The 18,698-nt window shown below is 39.9% G+C and overlaps 1 protein-coding gene across 2 annotated transcripts in view; it reads left to right on the forward strand.

The window, feature by feature from the left end:
• Nucleotides 1-2,655, forward strand: part of ARHGAP25 (Rho GTPase activating protein 25) — an 87,773-nt gene extending 85,118 nt beyond the window's left edge. For both annotated transcript variants that reach the window (XM_063448638.1, XM_063448639.1), the window contains one exon: nucleotides 1,942-2,655. In XM_063448638.1, coding sequence (XP_063304708.1) covers nucleotides 1,942-2,149 — 208 coding nt within the window. In that variant the 3' untranslated portion in view covers nucleotides 2,150-2,655. The remainder of the gene's footprint in view (nucleotides 1-1,941) is intronic.
• The last annotated feature ends 16,043 nt before the right edge of the window (nucleotides 2,656-18,698 follow it).

The raw sequence follows: 18,698 nt of genomic DNA on the forward strand, positions 1-18,698 counted from the left end.
GATTGGGGGACTGGGCACTAAAATGGCAGATGAAATTTAACATAGAGAAATGCAAAGTTATGCACTTCGGGGTTAAGAATGCACAAGCAACTTACACGCTAAATGGTAGTGAATTAGGGATAACACACGAGAAGGATTTGGGAATTGTTATAGACAACAAATTAGGCAGCAATATGCAATGTCAATCTGCAGTTGCTAAAGCCAGTAAGGTTTTGTCATGTATAAATAGGGGCATAATTTCTCGGGATGAAAATATAATTTTGCCTCTTTATAAATCGCTGGTAAGACCACACCTTGAATATTCTGTGCAATTTTCGGCGCCTGTTCTAAAGAAAGATATCATGGCACTAGAAAAAGTACAGAGACGAACTACAAATTGATAAAAGGAATTGAGCATTTTAGTTATGAAGAAAGGTTAAAAAAAATTAAATCTGTTTACTTTGGAAAAACGGCGCCTGAGAGGGGATATGATAACTTTATACAAATATATTCGGGGCCAGTACAAACCTTTATCTGGAAATCTATTCATAAACAGGGCTATACATAGGACACGAGGTCACACATTTAGGCTGGAAGAAAGGAGATTTCATCTAAGGCAAAGAAAAGGTTTTTATGCAGTAAGAGCAAGAAGGATATGGAATTCTCTGCCTGAAGAGGTGGTTTTGTCAGAGTCACTACAGATGTTTAAACTGCAATTGGATAAATACTTACAAAAACATAACATACAGGGATATAATTTCTAATTAGTGGGGTAATAGCTGCTTGATCTAAGGAGACATCTGACTGCTATTTTGGGGTCAAGAAGGAATTTTTTCCTAGTTTGTGGCAAAATTGGAAGCGCTTCAGACTAGGTTTTTTGCCTTCTTTTGGATCAACAGCAACAACATATGTGAGGAAGGCTGAACTTGATGGACGCAAGTCTCTTTTCAGCTATGTAACCATGTAACTATGGAACTGGTATGGGGATGTAGGGTCTAGTGAGTGTAAAGTTGGGTATTAGGCTGTGGTAAGTGAGAACCTGTTGGGGGAATTAGAGGTTAATCTTCTGTAGCAATAGGGGGCCCCAAAAAATCTTGCACCAGGGCCTTTTGCTCACTAGTACCTACTGATTGGTAGCCATGGTGATGGCTCTTTATTTTGTATAAAATAGCACCTGTTATGACCCTGATAAACCTCTCCTAATAAATATTGCTGTGATGTTACCCTAGTAGTGATACATCTCAACAACGGAGTGTCAGAAAAAAAAATAACTTATAAGGATTTATTAACTGAACCCTAAACTAGATATAATAATGACCTTACAACCCCCCCCCCCCCAAAAAAAAACAAAAAAACAGATGACCTAAAAGGGAAAGTAAAATGCAAAGAAAAATGCTTATACAATATCTACCAAATTCACATGTACAAACTCACTTTTTCTGCAAACAAAGAACACATACAAAGTGCAGATGGTTTTCTTACTTAACATAAACATTATCTTATTATATATTCTTTATTTGTAAAATCCACATACACCAGAGCCCCTCCTGTCTCGTTCTAGGTTTAACAGCACAAAATGAAGAAGACACAGACCCCACCATTCTACCCAATGATCCAATATACACACTGCAGCAGTAGAGAGACTGTGTCTAAATAACATTGTATCATTCACATTTATTATATGTAATGTCCAGCTCACTCCCTCTTCCATGTTCTCATGTGGGAGCTCCAAATCCGCCAATTAACGTTTACTCATTTTTCATATATGCCATTTGGTGTTACAGTTATTAGTTATTATATTGGTCTTCTTGAAAACCTGTAACACAGTTGCAATAACAACGAGGTTGTCAATAACAAATATTACAAAATCAATGTAGCTTATGAATGAGCTCTCTGTGAGAGGGATGGCATACCATCCAACCTGTATGTCAACACATGCCACTTATACATATGTTTTTACAGTCTACAGGAAGACAATTATGAGGCATGGAAAAAAGTGGTGAAATTAAACGAGGAACTGGAGAAAGAAAAGAATAAACGTATGGCCCTGGAAATAGCCCTGCAGAATGTCGAACGGTCTCGAGATGATGCTGAAAAAAGGAACAAGCTCCTTGAGAAAGAAATCCAGGGATTTGTAAAAGCCATGAGTGCTTCTAATAATGGTCCATGAAAAAAGACAGTGTGGAGTAACCATGGAGTCTTGCAGACTCTAAGCGAGATCTAGTTGAAAGAAATCTTTTATGGATTTTGGAGTATATTCTGAAATATAACACACATTCATGATTAGTTATTTCAGATCATTTTGTGGTAAATAGAACTTGTAGGCAACATCTGCAAATGTCAAATTGTCTCCAAAACCTACGACTTATTTCATGACGTGACCTTCTACCGTAACATAGGTTTCTGAAAATAAGTCTACATACAATACTATAAAAGAGTAAATCACAGAAGGCAAGTATGGAAGATCTATTTACATTTCTCTTTAGAAGAGAACCTAGAAAAAGATTCTTCTACTGTTGGACTTAAATCGAAGCTGTAATCTGATGGAAATAAACTGTAAAATACATACTTTCTCGAATGATGAAAGAAAAAAAACTTTTTGTAACTTTTATACATATTTCACATATTCTACATGCTTTTTAAATAAATTGACATTATGCGTTATTGCCTCTTCAACAGAGTTTGTTTATTCATACTGTCTCACAAGATGAAGTTTATTCTCTTCTTATGTCCTGTTGGCTGTAAGTAGGAGTTCATTCAATCATGTAGCTGTTCTAAGACCTGGGTGATGATATAATTTCCTGTTTTTATATTAAAGCAGTTATTCTGTCCATGTACAGTAAGCACAGCAGTATGTAATTGTTTCATGCAAACTGGAGTTCAGAATACATTTAACCTACTCTATATTGAGGGGGTGTATTACTATTGGTATTACAGCTAAAGAAATAGCAATTATGAAACAAAATTTAGTGTTAGTTATGCACAAATACGACACTCAAAATGAGTCATTATTACTGACAGACCAACATTATAGAACGGTCTAAAAATACACAGTCATACATCAGACATGAACCTCTTATAAAAACAGTGTTCAATTTTACATTGTCCTTTATCAAAGATTCAACCCTCTTATAACCAAACCCCATCAATATCTTCAGCTGACATTTGCAGAGGCAGATTAAAATTGCCCAGGGTTCTAGGCCGGATGCCCCCCCTCCAAAGCTCTGTTCTGTGAGAAGTGCATGTATATGGTGTTGTATATGTGTGAGAGTATGTGTAGTGGCTGAATTTTGTGTTTTGAGGAGTCAAAGTGTCATGTGTGTTTAGAGGAGTGTTGCATGTGTAGTGTCTGTGTGTGTGTGTGTGTTTGCCCCCTTCCTGCTTACCTTTCCCTGGTGGTCTGCACCAATATCAGATGCAAATCACTTTAACAACTCAGAGCTGGCTGTGGCACTTTGAGTCATTGGGAAGCACTGGGGAACTGCAAGGGAATTGTTAAAGTGATCTGCAGTGGATACAAGTGCAGACCTCAAACCTCCTTCAAGTCAGTGACAGGACACTGGGCCAGCAGGGAGATCTTTGTGACCTCTATGTCTGCTCAAGGATATACCCTCACAGCCAAGAGCTGGCGCTCCAGGCCCAAATAGGGCACAAGGTGTTCTAGCAGGCTGCCTATGCAGTATTATGAGTAATCTGGACATTTCCCCATACCCACAGTTCTTTTACTGCAAATAATTCCTTTGCATCTAAGTTTGCTTTATTTCATTTTGGTATATACATAGTCAGGGCTGTGATTCAATGCCCATATATGAATATTCAATATCATTTAATATATTTGTATTGCCCACAAGGTGGCAGTACAGGGTAACTATATGTAAAAACCCAAAGAGCCAAAGTTAGAAGACAATGCTAAGAAAATGGTAAAAGAGCTGATTGAGAAAGAACAGGGAATCCATTGGATTAATAGAAAGTATTCTCTTTACAGCACAATCTAGCATTGACTTGACAATATAGACTAGTCCAGGGGTCCTCAAACTGCGGCCCTCCAGATGTTGCTGAACTACAACTCAACTGAATTGCATAGATACCCGAAGAATCATGGGAGTTGTTGTTCAGCAACATCTGGGGGGGGGGGGGGGGGGGAGGGGACAGCTTTTGAGGACCCCTGGACTAGTCCCTGAATTGGCCATTCTAAGGTATCTGGATAAGCAATGTTATAGAATTGCATCACAGTCTTTTATGAATGGCATGAAATATTTTTAGCACCATATTTAACTGGTAACAAAGAAACATTAAAATAAGTGTTTATTATATTTTCTTGTGTTTTATCTTGTTTTCGCTTGGCCATTCATAGCACATTAGAAAACATTACTCTAAACATACACTAGGTGGCGCTATCTTTACAGATATGTCACATAAACAGCCAAAAGTAGTCAGCACCCTACAATAGCCATCGTAGAAGAAATTTATTCCACCAACTATATTTATTGTGCAAAGAATAGCACAGTTCATAACATTTTAGGAAAAATAAACACAGCAGGCACTTGAAACAGAGCAGGATTAACCATAAGGGCCTTAGGTGACTGCCTAGGGCCCAGGGTTAGACAGGGGCCCCAGAACCATGCGTATGGGAAGATTGAATGGAGGGCCCCATATCAGTAACATACCTAAGGACCCGTGGGATCTTAATTCTTTTCTGACTTGGTGCATTTCATGCCCTCCACCACTTAATAATAGAATAGACATAATTAACTTGCAATTCAGGATATTACATCCATTTATGCTGTGGAATAGAGGTAAATAAAAAAACTTGGTAGTCTAGCAGACTCTCTATATTTGGTGGGACCGGCCGAATGCTTTCCATGACTTTATCTGATTTATGTAAGGTAAAATGTTAATAAACAATTATCAGGATCCCAGTAAGTCCCCTGTCTCAAAGTGGGAGAACCATCTTAATGGTCCATTTTATGCTCCCAGCAAACAAATAAAGTACCCAATGAAATGTTTAGCAACAATACAACAACTTTTATATTTAGCTTGTTCCCTCATCTTTTTGAAACTCCAGAGGTGCAGCATAGCATTTTTTACATTGTACGCATGCTGTGTTATCTAATACGCACTATTTAGTAGATCATGCCCATGAGACAGTACAGCATGTGCACCAGATAGTTAACTTGTGTGCACGCATTAACTATTTTGTGCGCATTAAATAAATAAATAAATAAAGAAAGAAACAGTATAACTTTAGAAATACAAATGTATGGGGGGCGGGGCCGGCCGCCGAGCCGAATGGCCTCAGGGGAGAGCAGCTACCGCACAACACGATCCCATTAATCTGCTTTCTCGGGAGAAAAAATGCTCACCATCTGCGACCCTCGATACACATGGGCTACCGGGCTACCGGAGCCGAGGAGAGGCTTGCCGCAAGGGTTTTAGTCCCTCGGAGGAGAGGCCCCTGCTACGCCAGGTGGGCGCCTGCCTGGCGGTGAGTGGAGTGGACGGCCGCCGCTCCACTATCCTGCCCAACGGAGCCCAACAAGCGCATGGAACACCGGCGGACCCGGTCCCGATCCCCCCCCCTAGGAACGGGGGGGGGGGGGGTGATCCCGGTCCTAGCCACATAGCCACGCTTGGAGGCTCTGCCCGATCACCAAGCAGGCCCAGGGCTCAACCTAAGATGGCGGCTGCCAAGAGAGCGGGAACCAGGCTACAGAGTCCACGGCAGTATACGTGCACCATCTGGCCTGGCACACGTGACAAAAAGCACCAAGCAACCCATACCTTGCAGAGGCACCCAGGACTGGAGACACACCAGGAGCAAGCAAAGGGAACCCTCCGGGCCCCACACTTAGCCCAGCGCCGGTAACCGACACCATTGAAGGGACTCGGGCGGCACCCTCCATGCAGCCTACCGTCTCATAGCCCCTCGCAATTACTTACTCACCATATGTTTAGGAATAGCATTTATTGCAACCACATTTCTCTGTGCCATCGAAAAAGAAATCCTAAACTGGGCAACTGCACACAGTGGGCAGGGATACAATGGTACCACATCTTGTTGTATTGCATAATATGCTCATTGTTCATCTAGCTACAAGTTACACTCAGTTTACATGTGACACCTAGCCTATAACCCATTACTTGTACTTTGAATAACCCTGCAATATTATCTCAAAGCTAAAGTGTTTTAGGCAGCATGTATAGCCTGTCAGTTTATTTTAATTTACTATGCCTGTCTCTGTTCACTCATGATTTCCTTGACACACAAAAGTTGAGTTTTACATCATCTTAGTTTCAAATCTTTCTGTTTAAGCATGTGTACCATTTACCTATTCAACTTCCTATATATTAATAAGGCATCTCACCAACCATTTAAGCGTTAATGTCAATTCTTTAGCCTAAGCATGTATGTTTTTTGCTAAACGCCTCATCGCAACTTAGCACCGCTAAACCGCCTAGAGCCTCGACAAACCAGCCTAGTGTGACACTCGACTGTATAAACCTTGTACATCACTACTATGCCATAACCTGTTTTACTTGTGTTCCTATCTTGTTATAAAAAAAAGTGCAGTACCTCTTGACTACCTGCGCCAAATGTTTAATGTGAAATGTAATACTGAACAAGTCACTGTTTACCCCTGTACTTAACTCTGCACTCAAAAAAAAAAGAATTAAAAAAAAAAAAGAAATACAAATGTATATTCCCAATGCACTACTCAGCTATTTATGCAAGTGCCTCTAGTTGCTGACAGCATGATGGCCACCAGAGACCGATTAACCCTACAATGAAAACATGCAGAACATCAATGTTCTGAGTTGGAGGGTTAAAACAGGGGGCACATGACACCCAGTCTACTTTAATAACATGAACTGTCCAGGGTGCCTACAGTGTTTCTTTAAATAGTTTGAGTGTCTGACCTAGTTAATTGCCCGTACACGTAACCTACTGACAGGTTTCTGATTCGGGTGCCTTATGGTCTGCTTATAGTATGAGGGCCTCCAGTGCCCAAGATATAGTAGCTAGCGTGCCCGAGTTATTAATGTTATGCACTCTAATTATTTAATTATTTTGTACACGACCTTGTGGCCACACTGTACTTATCTGTGGGCATGAACTAGTAACTTGTGTACTAGAGATATTTTATCTGGCACCTCTAGGGCTCCATATATCTTCATATCTAATGGTGGAAAGAGGTTACACTTTAAGTGCACTTTCACACTTATTGTATACGTTTATTGCTATTTGTTTGTTGTTAGGTATATCTAGCCATTACCTAGTATAAGTAAATAGGGCAAATGTAAATGGATTCACATCTCCTTGCAGTGCAGACAGCACCTCATAGCTCAAGCCACATTTTAATTTAATACCTATATGTGTAAGAGGGAAATAGCTTTGACATAGTGTAGGGTACAAAGAAAATGCATGTGTTGAAAACTGTTGAAACGGTAGAGACAGACAGATTGACCTTTATTACCTGAGATAATTTAGTTTAGGCACCATAACCACTACAATGCACTGTAGAGATTATGGTGCCAGGAGTTTGGCTATTTTGGTGTAAAATGTAAACAACACATTTATTTCACTTTTAATTACCAGCCAATTGCAATTTGGTTTTGTGAATAAACCCCTTAGTTTTACAGCTATAACCCTCTTTGGAATTATTAAACGGTGAAAAAAAACACGAGATGTGCTACTATTTAGATAGCAGGAAGATGTCTGCACTGCAATTAATGGGCTAGTTAGTCATAGCTTGATAAATGCAGAGACATTTTTAGAATGTGACATTTTTACCTCTATATAAATCATAGCCTGACTTCTTAAAACAGCACAGAAACACAACATATCCTACTCCCTTCCTCAAAGAATGCTAACTTATTTTAGCTAATTATGTAAACAAAGCTGAAGTAGGAATAACTTTCACACACACAAGGAAGCAGCTTCAATAAGAAGAAATTTGGACCAGAGACAGCCCTAAAGTGCTCTGTCAATCCTATTTATAGTGTTGATTTTGGCTGGGCTATTGCAGAAATGTTTATAATATTAATAATACTAATTTTAATGGACATTTCCAGTAATAAATATGATGTTAATGTGTCGTTTAGTGATCATTAGTTTTACTGAAGCAGATGGTTTACATGGATTTTCATGGCTGCACCCAACATATCTTTGGAAATGGAATATTTTGAGTAATGCCAATAGAACTTTAACTGACCCATTCCACTACCATTATTGAGTTGCTGTTAATGTTTTTTTTTTACATGGCATCACCTTTCATCTAGGGAATTTACGTTAATTTAATTTTAATAAAATCGACTACGGATTTGTTTCCATTGTTAGTGATTTTTACAGATTAGCTTTTAATCACAAAATAGGCTTTTGCTAACTTTAACGAGTAGTGGCTAGTTTGCAGCTCTAATATCTCCACTAATGACTGATAAGCATTGGGTTTTGTTACTTCCAGGGACTCTAAAAAGAGTATAATGGGAGATAGCTGGTTTCCAAGACTATCAATAAATTTTGCCACTGTGCTGCCAACCCAAATCATGCCCCCAAAATGGGCTTACATTTGTACATCTCTACACATTACCGGCAATTCATGAGAGAATGTTTTTTCTTGGCACATTAATTATTACCCTTCATCTTACTGAACAAGTTGGGGTATGGGCCACTTATATGTCCACTGTCCAGTTATGATAAAGTTCCACAGGACCCAACGTTTTTTTCATGTATGTTGTTTTTTTTTAGCTCTTCTGACATTCATTTTGTGTATTACGCTGCTCTGCGACACTGACATGATTAATTAGAAGTTTGTTGTGTTGTATGTATGCCAATTCAATCTTTATACATGCAAAGTTAAGCACACTTGATCTCACGTGGTTTAAATATTACAATGATATTTAAAAAGCTGCAGCATAAAAAACATTGATCTACAATCATGCTGCACATTTACCCATACTCATCACACAGAACACATATAGTACAAATGCATAAACATCCACGACCACAACAGTATGTAAAACTGTCTTGGGCATATCTAAGAAAATACCCATTTCCTTATGGCTGACTCTTGTTTCCTTTTAACCTTGTTGTATTCTATTTATTTCAAGTGACTGTCTCTCTACCACACCCCAAGCGGGTATCATGAAGCATTGTTTGCAGCCTCGGTTAGTAGAAAGACTGTAGATCATTTTAGAAGTAGTTCTGGATGTTGGTTGACTAACCGATGTTTTGATGAACGTGTCATTGTAATTCCTTGTGCCTGCTCAGGTAAAGTGGATTCTGTGAATGCTGTCTTTTCATTTAAAACATTTTAAAACTTTTTTACGATGCACTTGTATTTTATGAAAGAGTCTATCTTCATATTGTTTGAACCTGGTCTAACAAAATAACATTGCCAAACTAAGACTAAAACATGGCCCATCTGGTCCATCATGGTTTTGCCATTTTGGTGCTGTTACGTGTTTTTCTGGTCCGGTAGTAAGGATAGCCAAAAAACTGATCTTCCAGTACTTCCAAGTAACCCACAGTAATCATTTTACCATGATTTCACAACTCACCTGGGTCGGGGACCTGTAGTGCATCTGCCCCATCTGGCCTTTTCAGCAGAAGAAGCCAAATGTTTCTTTAAGAGCAACTGCAATCCTTGGTTGAGAGCACTCTGCTGATGCTTTAAACCAATGATTGCAGTCCTGTATTGGTCCTGCTTTGCTCTAAATTGACTTCTTCAAATAGAGAAGACCAGATGTAGGGCACACACCAAGCAGAAACTAGGAAAGGTGATAAATTGTGCTAAAAGAGTTTGACATGTTGCATGGGATGGTGCCAGGACAGTCCTGGTAATTTAACCACTAGAAGGGTTGTAGTGATTATGGTGCTGGTAGTGTCCCTTTCAATTGTATTTATATCTGGTAAGGAACCCCAGCTCTGATATGACGTCAGACAATTAGTAAGTGACAAAGTCAGGTTGAAGCATTCTTCCATCACAACCGATTTGCTGATGTCTTAAAATCCTTGAGAAAATCTTCAATGTATAAGTAGTATTGTTACAAAGCACATAACACCACGTAGTAATAATGTACTGTATCTCTGATATGCACATGTTGTCAAAGGATCCTTTATTTGTTTATATATTTGTTTAGCGTTCATGTTAGTAAATTGATGATGTTACCATAAAGTCTGGGCAATAGGCTAAGCTATCGGCTATTCTGTGCCGATGGCTATCTGACTCTAACATAAATAAAGAAGACTATTATCGCAAAGTTATTCACGCTACGTTTCTGCAAGAAATGTACATTCTTAATTTTATCATTGTAATAATTAACCCAACATGCAGAGTGAAAACCACCAGTAGAAACAGAGACAGAAAGAACGTCCCTAAGCCTGTCCTTAAAATAGCCGGATAAAAGAGATAACTACAAGAAACGTCAGAAACAAGCCAAGGTCAAGGAAAGACAGAAATACACAAAAACGAGGAACGAAGCCGAGTCAGGGAAACCAGAAATCAGAATAGTCGAGAGCAAGACAGGTCAAAACCAAAGAACTATCACAAAAGGGTTACAAGAACGCACTAAGAGGACACTAGTGACACAAGGCACACTAGGAACCACAACAGGGCACTGTGTTTAGGGCAGATTGGGCTTTTATATGACTGGTGGTGTGATTGTCATAACCATGCGCCCAAAAGCTACGTGTGCGCTGGGCTCTGTTGTATACCAGTGCACTTAAAAGATAACAGTTTTACATGCATGGTTGTAAGAAATGGGTTTGAGCTAATTCTGCAAATCAAAAACTTACATTATGAGTTTATTATAGCTTAATCTATTCATCCACCTGTCTGTCTGTCTGCCTGCCTACCTGTCTGTCTGTCTGTCTGTCTGTCTGTCTGTCTGTCTGTCTGTCTATCTATCTATCTATCTATCTATATAGCTCTATTTTGCAAACAGCAAAGTCATATCATACCCATGAAACATTTACTTACTTCATTGCGAAATCACTTAATACTTTTTTGGTTTCCCTTCAATTCTCCATTTTTATTTAATCTCCTAGCATGTGCTCCTGATAAAACTCCCCTTAATTTAGAAGGGCTCTCTGCCTAATGTGAAAATGGAATTACATTGTAAACCTTATTTGATTATAAAACTGACTGTTGACCAGTACGTATGTTTAAGAGAAGCCAAAATGTACAAGTTTTGTTATAAACAACAAAACTGGATTAGTAGAAATGCTGAGAAAGTCTTTAAAGAAACATTTCTTTGCAAACAAATGCAAATGTAAATCTTCATGACAGTGAGGTACTGTAATAATAGGCAAACAAAAATACTTAACTCACATTGTTGGTGTCTATGGAAAACAATCCAATTATAATCTATCAGGGACGTTCACTAAAGTGTAAATAAAGGGGAATAGTTAGTAAATTTTACAATCTAGGCCACAGGAGTCCAACTCATAACAGTTCAGCAATATTTTTAGTTTTACTATTAGCGCAAAATTTGAAATTCTTTTTGCATTTTCTTGAATTTCCCAAAATGTACTATTTAGTTAATGACTATGCATGTTTTATTTTCTGTAGTTATTAAAAGAGCACTATAGTGCCAGGAAAACTAACTTGTTTTGGCACTATAGGGTTATTAGGCCCCACTCCCTCAGGACCACCCTCCCGCTGGGCTGAAGGGGTTAAACCTTAATAAAAAAAGGGTTACCTTAATCTAGTGCCGGGCTCCCTCGCCGCTGGTGACCTCTCCGCGAATTCAAACCACCCATAGGAAAGCATTACTCAATGCTTTCCTATGGATGTCCAGCGTGTCCTCAATGCAATTTTTGCTTTGAGGATTGCGGAAGCGCCTCTAGCAGCTGTTAGTGAGAAAGCCACTTGAGGCTGGATTAACCCTGCAGTGTAAACATAGCAGTTTCTCTGAAACTGCTATGTTTACAGCTGCAGGGTTAAAACTAGGGGGACCTGGCACCCAGACCACTTCATTGAGCTGGAGTGGTCTGGGTTCCTATAGTGGTCCTTTAAGGGATCATCACCTATCCTTCCTGATCAATTTCTGCTACATGACTCTGGGTTTGATTTTATTTGCACAAAAAAAAGTTTCAGAAGTACAAAATGTTGTCAAGGTGCTGTGGGGAAGGATTTTTAGCTTCTTCTCAGTTTTACAGTTTACATCCCGTCCAGGCCCCTTTGCTCTTAAAAGACCTGCAACTGTAAATATCAACATGTTTGGAATGAGTGGCGGATCCACCGATATTATGGTACTGTGAAGTAGTGGTGGGCTTAACACAATATGACCATAGGGTGGGACTGAATCCCCATATTTGTTTGCTGAGATAGGCGATTTTAAGTAGCCTTATAAGATTTAAATATTTATTTGTATGTGTGCGCTGTAACTTAATCTGTATTATGTATGAACTTTGGTCACTACGGCAGCACCATTCCTACAAAATGCATGTTCTGGGTGTGCCCCCAATTCCTTTTTGTCTTGACTTGTATAGGGAACATATACTCATTAAATCCATAGACATAAAACATTTCACCATGTGGACACAATAATCTAAATATAGGAAAATCACTACAAGTGGTTGGTGAAGCTGGCCTGGCCCTGTTAATTTGACCTATTGTAGAAGGTTTTGATTATTTTCTAAAAGGATATGGTTAATTTGTGTTTTACTTTGCTATCTCAGTGACTCCTGGCATGCTGAAATTACATAGGGGTCGGCACTGCTTAGTGTTAATTGCTATTATTGGAAACCCAGGAATCGAAAGCGTGTACTCCTTGAGCGTCATGTCGTGGTCATTGCTATCTGACCCTCTCAGTCTCCTCTTGCACAACATGTAACAACTTTATATTTTTATTATACAATTCAACAAAGGTATAATAAAACATATAATATGTAATCAAATAGTTATACTAAAAAGCAAATAAAAATGTGAATGACTTTATTGGGAACAGAAGTGTTAGCCCATCGTTTATTGAACCTTACATGAACATTCTAAGCTTGCACCATCCTCAGCAAGCTAGACTGGCTTTCCACACGTCTTGTTAACTGATAGGCACTAAATAATGACTACTAGTATTCCAAATTTAATGGTGTGCTGCAATAATAATGTGTTTGCTACAAGGATTCTCATTTTAAGGTAATTATGATAACCCTATATAAGAAACGATGCATTCTGGTTGAGCACGAAGTACAAGGCCGAACGAGGCTTCCTGATAAGCATGTGATGTGTTGTTTTAGAAAATGATTCCATTTTAATGAACAACAGCCATAATGTACTTTGCTTATAACACGCAGCACACGCCTCCATGCCTTATTGTAGCACCTAATGGGATGTTATTTGGTACAGTACGTGCTGGGAGAAAAGCCTTTTCATAGACTAATCCGTGATCACTAAGTCTTATCTCTTCTTCTGCCAGCAACACAGACTGATTGTTGGTTGCTACAGCAAATCACACAAACTGCTGGTGTGCCCGCCTGTGTTACTGTATATACTATACATGGGCCACCTTGTATTCACTTAACACATAGCTTTTCATCACCCTCTGCGAGGTGTCAGCTGCACGCATGTGGACATTTCAGGAAATGGATGGAGAAAGAGGCTTCAGTGTTCATATAGGGCAAGGGGAACTTTGTTATTCATTATTCTTCCTACAGTTGGAACAACATCCAAACCAATCCAGCCCATTCTCTAGTACCTGCTTGTAACTATTAAACAGAATAAGCTATTATTCTAGCAATATACAAAGGTACTTAGTAAAGATATTTAGGGGTATAAGTAAATCCTTTTGCTTTAGAGATTTCAATTTGTTAATGAAAATTTCCGCTTAAGGAGTTGCAAAATGGAAGTTGCTCCGATATCATACAGTATGTTATAACATTCAGGAAAGTACATGAAAACACAGAGATCTGTTCCCTTGGTGACCAGGCTGCACCGATTGTGGAGTATTTGTGCTCGAATGCAGTTATTGGCAGTTGGAGCCGTCAATTAAAGGAACACTATAGTGTCAGTAATACAAACATGTATTCCTGACCCTATAGTTTTAAAATCGCCTTTTAGGTGGCAGTCTTCCATTCCTGCCTTTAAGAGGTGGGTTTACTCACCTTTATTCCAGCACCGTTTTGCACAGCTCCGCCTATGGCTTCTCACTGTTTAGTCGACATGCCCCTACTCATAGCATAGCGAGTAGAGGCAGAATGTCTATCTTATTTACTAATACTAAGTAGGCAAACTGTACTCCTTCTGTTAGAGCGAAATTTGGTGAATTCGCCGACACCCTATTTAAATGACAGGACGTTCGAACAGAAAATAAAGTACGCAAGAACACAAGAGAAGGAGAGGTGAGTATTGTGTGAAAATTACTCTGACCACAGGAAATGGAGCAGACTTAAGCTCCTCCTTTGGCCAAAGAAGGTCAAACGTAGGAAAAATACATAAAACAAAGTAGTCCCTCCTCCTAGATCATATAGGAAGAAAAGAAGAACAGATTCTAAAAGAGGGAGAGAAGAGGAAGTGATTGGGGAAAGGTAAGTTCGGCATGACAGTGCCACTTTAATGTTTCTGTTTCTCTTCCTTTAATGCATTGTGTGCTGTGGCTGTGATGTCATTTGATGCATCTTTAATTTAAATTTATAAAAAAATGGATAATCACATGACCAAAATCTTAAAATATGCTATACAGTTGTGCTCAAAAGTTTGCGTACCCGGGGGCGGAGCCTGACGACCAACCTGTATAGATGCCATTTTCCACAGCTCCCGGACCGCCGCCCGCAATCTTGTTAATATCACCCGAAAGAGGGACCATCCGACCAAACAAGGCACATAGCCAGACTCACAGCAACGGGGCGAACAGGCAGATGCCCTTCTTCCAAGCCGCCAAGCAACCTAGGCTGCGGCGCAAAACCGCGGCCTACCACGCGGCGCCAATCCTCAACCTAGAGGCGCTTTTCGGCAGACAGGGGGAAGGCTGCGACTACCAGGCATTCTCCCCACCGGACACACCAAACATGGGCCGCCGCACACCCAAACCTGCAGCCGGAGCCAGCTCCCAAGGTAGGGACATAGGGGACAAGCCATACTCCCAACCTCACCAGAGGACTCAGCCCCCACCACCAAAGGGGACCTGAAAGCACTCCTGGCAGACATCCAGAAGCTCTTAGCCGCTGATGTAGCCCTGATCAAAAGGGACATGCAACAGGTCACAGATAGAGTCACTAACACAGAACTGGACATAGCAAGAGTCCACAACAACATAACCACCTTGCAAGACTCGGTCCAACAGCTGCAAACGGAACAACATGTACTAGCAGCACAAATAATGTCCCTAGAAGACAAACAACGCCGCGCACACATTAAGATCCGCGGCATACCCAACACCATCACCACTGAAGAACTGCCGCACTACACGTTGCGCCTCCTGTCGAAAATTCTGACACACCCAGTGGCGAAGAAAATAACACTGGATGGAATATACAGAGTAACCAACTCAGTCCGCATTTCACCTAACACCTCTAGGGACGTTATCTTAAGATGTGTCACCATACACGACAAGATTCACATAATGACTGCCCTGAAAGGCAAAACGCCACTAGAATTCTAAGGAGCAAAACTATTGTTTTTCCAAGACTTAACCAGGGCCACATTACTCAGACGCAAATCTTTTGGCACAGTGACGACTGCCCTGCGCAAAGCCAACATACCATACAGATGGGGTAACACCGGTTCCTTACTTGTCCATCACGCGGGGACCACCCACAACCTCCCCTCCCCGATGGGAGCCCTACCTTCTTGACTGCACTGGGACTTCACCCGGGACAACATCACACTGCAGAAGACACACAAACTACTACCTGCGACATAATAGCCAACACCTCAACGGGCCAAATGGCGAAGAACCAGCAACCTCAGAATACCTGAACCTGCTCTGGACTTTGATACAACAAATGAGAGTCTACAGCCGAGAGTTACTCTGCTATTTCGCTATTGTATTACTTTGTTATTCTGTTCACGTTATTTTGCTTACATATCACAACCACATCAAACTCACACATGCAAAGTATCCCACACAAGAATGCAACCACAACCCCCGACCACAAGGGGTCCACACATTTACTCCCGCTTACCAAACAAACAAAAGGCCCGCAACAAACAAAAGGCACTACGAAGTCAAAAGGCGTCCCAAAGACCCCCCAACCATCCCACTCAGACCAGGGGTAACATTATGCATGACAGATCGCACCTGGAATAGAATCCAGACTAACACATATGCGCACCGCGCACAGTACCTAGGAGATACACGCACCCTGGCACCACCTAAGCACCAAAGGAACAAACATAAGAACGCACATGCGTAGACCCCTAGGCAGAATGGTACCCTCCTGCACCACAAAGGAGTGTACACCACACCACATGCCTGTAGTATCCCGGGAAAGCAATACATACCATTTACCAGCCTTCTACAAACCAGCCAGACCCGGGCTTGTCCCCTAACATGGTCATGACACAAATGTGCTCACCACAAGCATTTCACTGTACAGCTTGAAACAAACCACAAATGTTGCGTAAATAATTGAAACCAATCTATACGTGAAAAATTTAAATTATACGTGAAATGCCTAAATTACCTTTCTTGTACAACTGAGCACGAAAAATAATAATAAATAATAAATATAATAAATAATAAATAATAATAAATAAAGAATAACAAAAAAAAAAGTTTGCGCACCCTTGCAGAAATTTTGACATTTTGGCATTGATTTAGAAAATATGACTGATCATGCAAAAAATAATATTTTATTGATACATAGTGATCAAATAAAGCCATTTATTATCACGAAGTTGTTTGGCTCCTTTTTTTAAAATCATAATGATAATAGAAATCACCCAAATGGCCCTGATCAACAGTTTACATACCCTTAAAAGTTTGGCCTTGCTACAGACACACAAGGTGACACACTCAGGTTAAAATGGCAATTAAAGTTTATTCCCCATACCTGTGGCTTTTTAAATTGCAATTAGTGTCTGTGTATAAATAGTCAAAGAGTTTGTTAGCTCTCATGTAGATGCACTGAGCAGGCAAGATACTGAGCTATGGGGAGCAGAAAAGAACTGTCAAAACACCTACATAAAATGGTCATGGAACTTTATAAAGATGGAAAAGGATATGGAAGAATATCCAAAGCCTTAAAAATGCCAGTCAGTACTGCTCAATAACTTATTAAGAAGTGTAAAATTCCAGGATCTCCTGATACCAAGCCAAGGTCAGGTAAACCAAGGAACATTTAAGCCACAACTGCCAGAAGAATTGTTTAAGGTAAAAAAAAAACACAGGTAACCTCAGGAGAAATACAGGCTGCTCTGGAAAAAGACGGTGTGGTTGTTTCAAGGAGCACAATACGATGATACTTGAACAAAAATTAGCTGCATAGACGAGCTGCCAGAAAGAAGCCTTTACTGCACCAATGCCAGAAAAAAGCCTGGTTACGATATGCCCGACAACACCTTGACACTCCTCACATCTTGTGACACACTATAATTTGGAGTGACAAGACCAAAATAGAGCTTTATGGTCACAGCCATAAGCGCTATGTTTGGAGAGGGGTCTAGTGAAAATTGATGACAAGATGAATGCTGTATGTTATACTGGCAGACAATTTGCATTCTTCTGCACGAAGGCTACACATGGGACGCTCTTGGACTTTCCAGCAGGACATAATTGAAAACAAGAGAAATCTCAATGTATCTTTCCTGGTAAAATATTTTATAGATAAATAATGACCCTAAGCACAAGGCCATGTTGACCCTCCAGTGGTTACAGCAGAAAAAGGTGAAGGTTCTGGAGTGGCCATCACCGTATTCTGACCTTAATATCATCTAGACACTCTAGGGAGATCTCAAACGTGCGGTTCATGCAAGACCACCAAAGACTTTGCATGACCTGGAGGCATTTTGCCAAGACGAATGGGCAACTATACCACCTGCAAGAATTAGGGGCCTCATAGACAACTATTACAAAAGACTGCACGCTGTCATTGATAGTAAAGGTGGCAATACACAGTAATAAGAACTAAGGGTATGCAGACTTTTAATTAGGGGTTGTTTTATTTTTTTCTTTGTTGCCATGTTTTGTTTTATCATTGTGCCGTTTTGTTATAACCTGTAGTTGAATATGAATCCCATACGAAATAAAAGAAATGTGTTTTGCCTGCTCACTCATGTTTTCTTTAAAAAATGGTACATATATTACCAATTCCCCAAGGGTGTGCAACTTTTGAGCAGAACTGTAAGTGAATTTCAATGTTTTACCCAATGGCTTAATTTCCCAATAAATTATGTTTTCCCTTTAAAGTAAATAATATAAAGATATAAGAAATGTTGGAGCTGAAAGCTAACAATTGGAGAACAAATGACAGATAATTTTTATAAAAATGGATATATACTATGGCAAAGGAACAATGAAAAGAAAATACCTCAGCATATGTGAAGCAAATCATTACTTGAATCCCTGTCCAGAAATGCTATGTTTTTTGGCATTTAAGTCACTGCTTATACTCATCTATCTTGCTTCCCCTGACTTTAACAGTTCGCTATATGAATCAGTCTAGTCTTCAAAAAGAGAGGGAATTCATCAAGACCACCCATTGCCCCCTTTAATAATTCTTATCATAATGCTATTAACCACCCACACGCACATTTGATCTCTCTTTCGTTGGCTCTGTTTTC

Source organism: Pelobates fuscus, chromosome 3, assembly GCF_036172605.1.
Source record: "Pelobates fuscus isolate aPelFus1 chromosome 3, aPelFus1.pri, whole genome shotgun sequence".
In the NCBI taxonomy this organism is placed as follows: domain Eukaryota; kingdom Metazoa; phylum Chordata; class Amphibia; order Anura; family Pelobatidae; genus Pelobates; species Pelobates fuscus.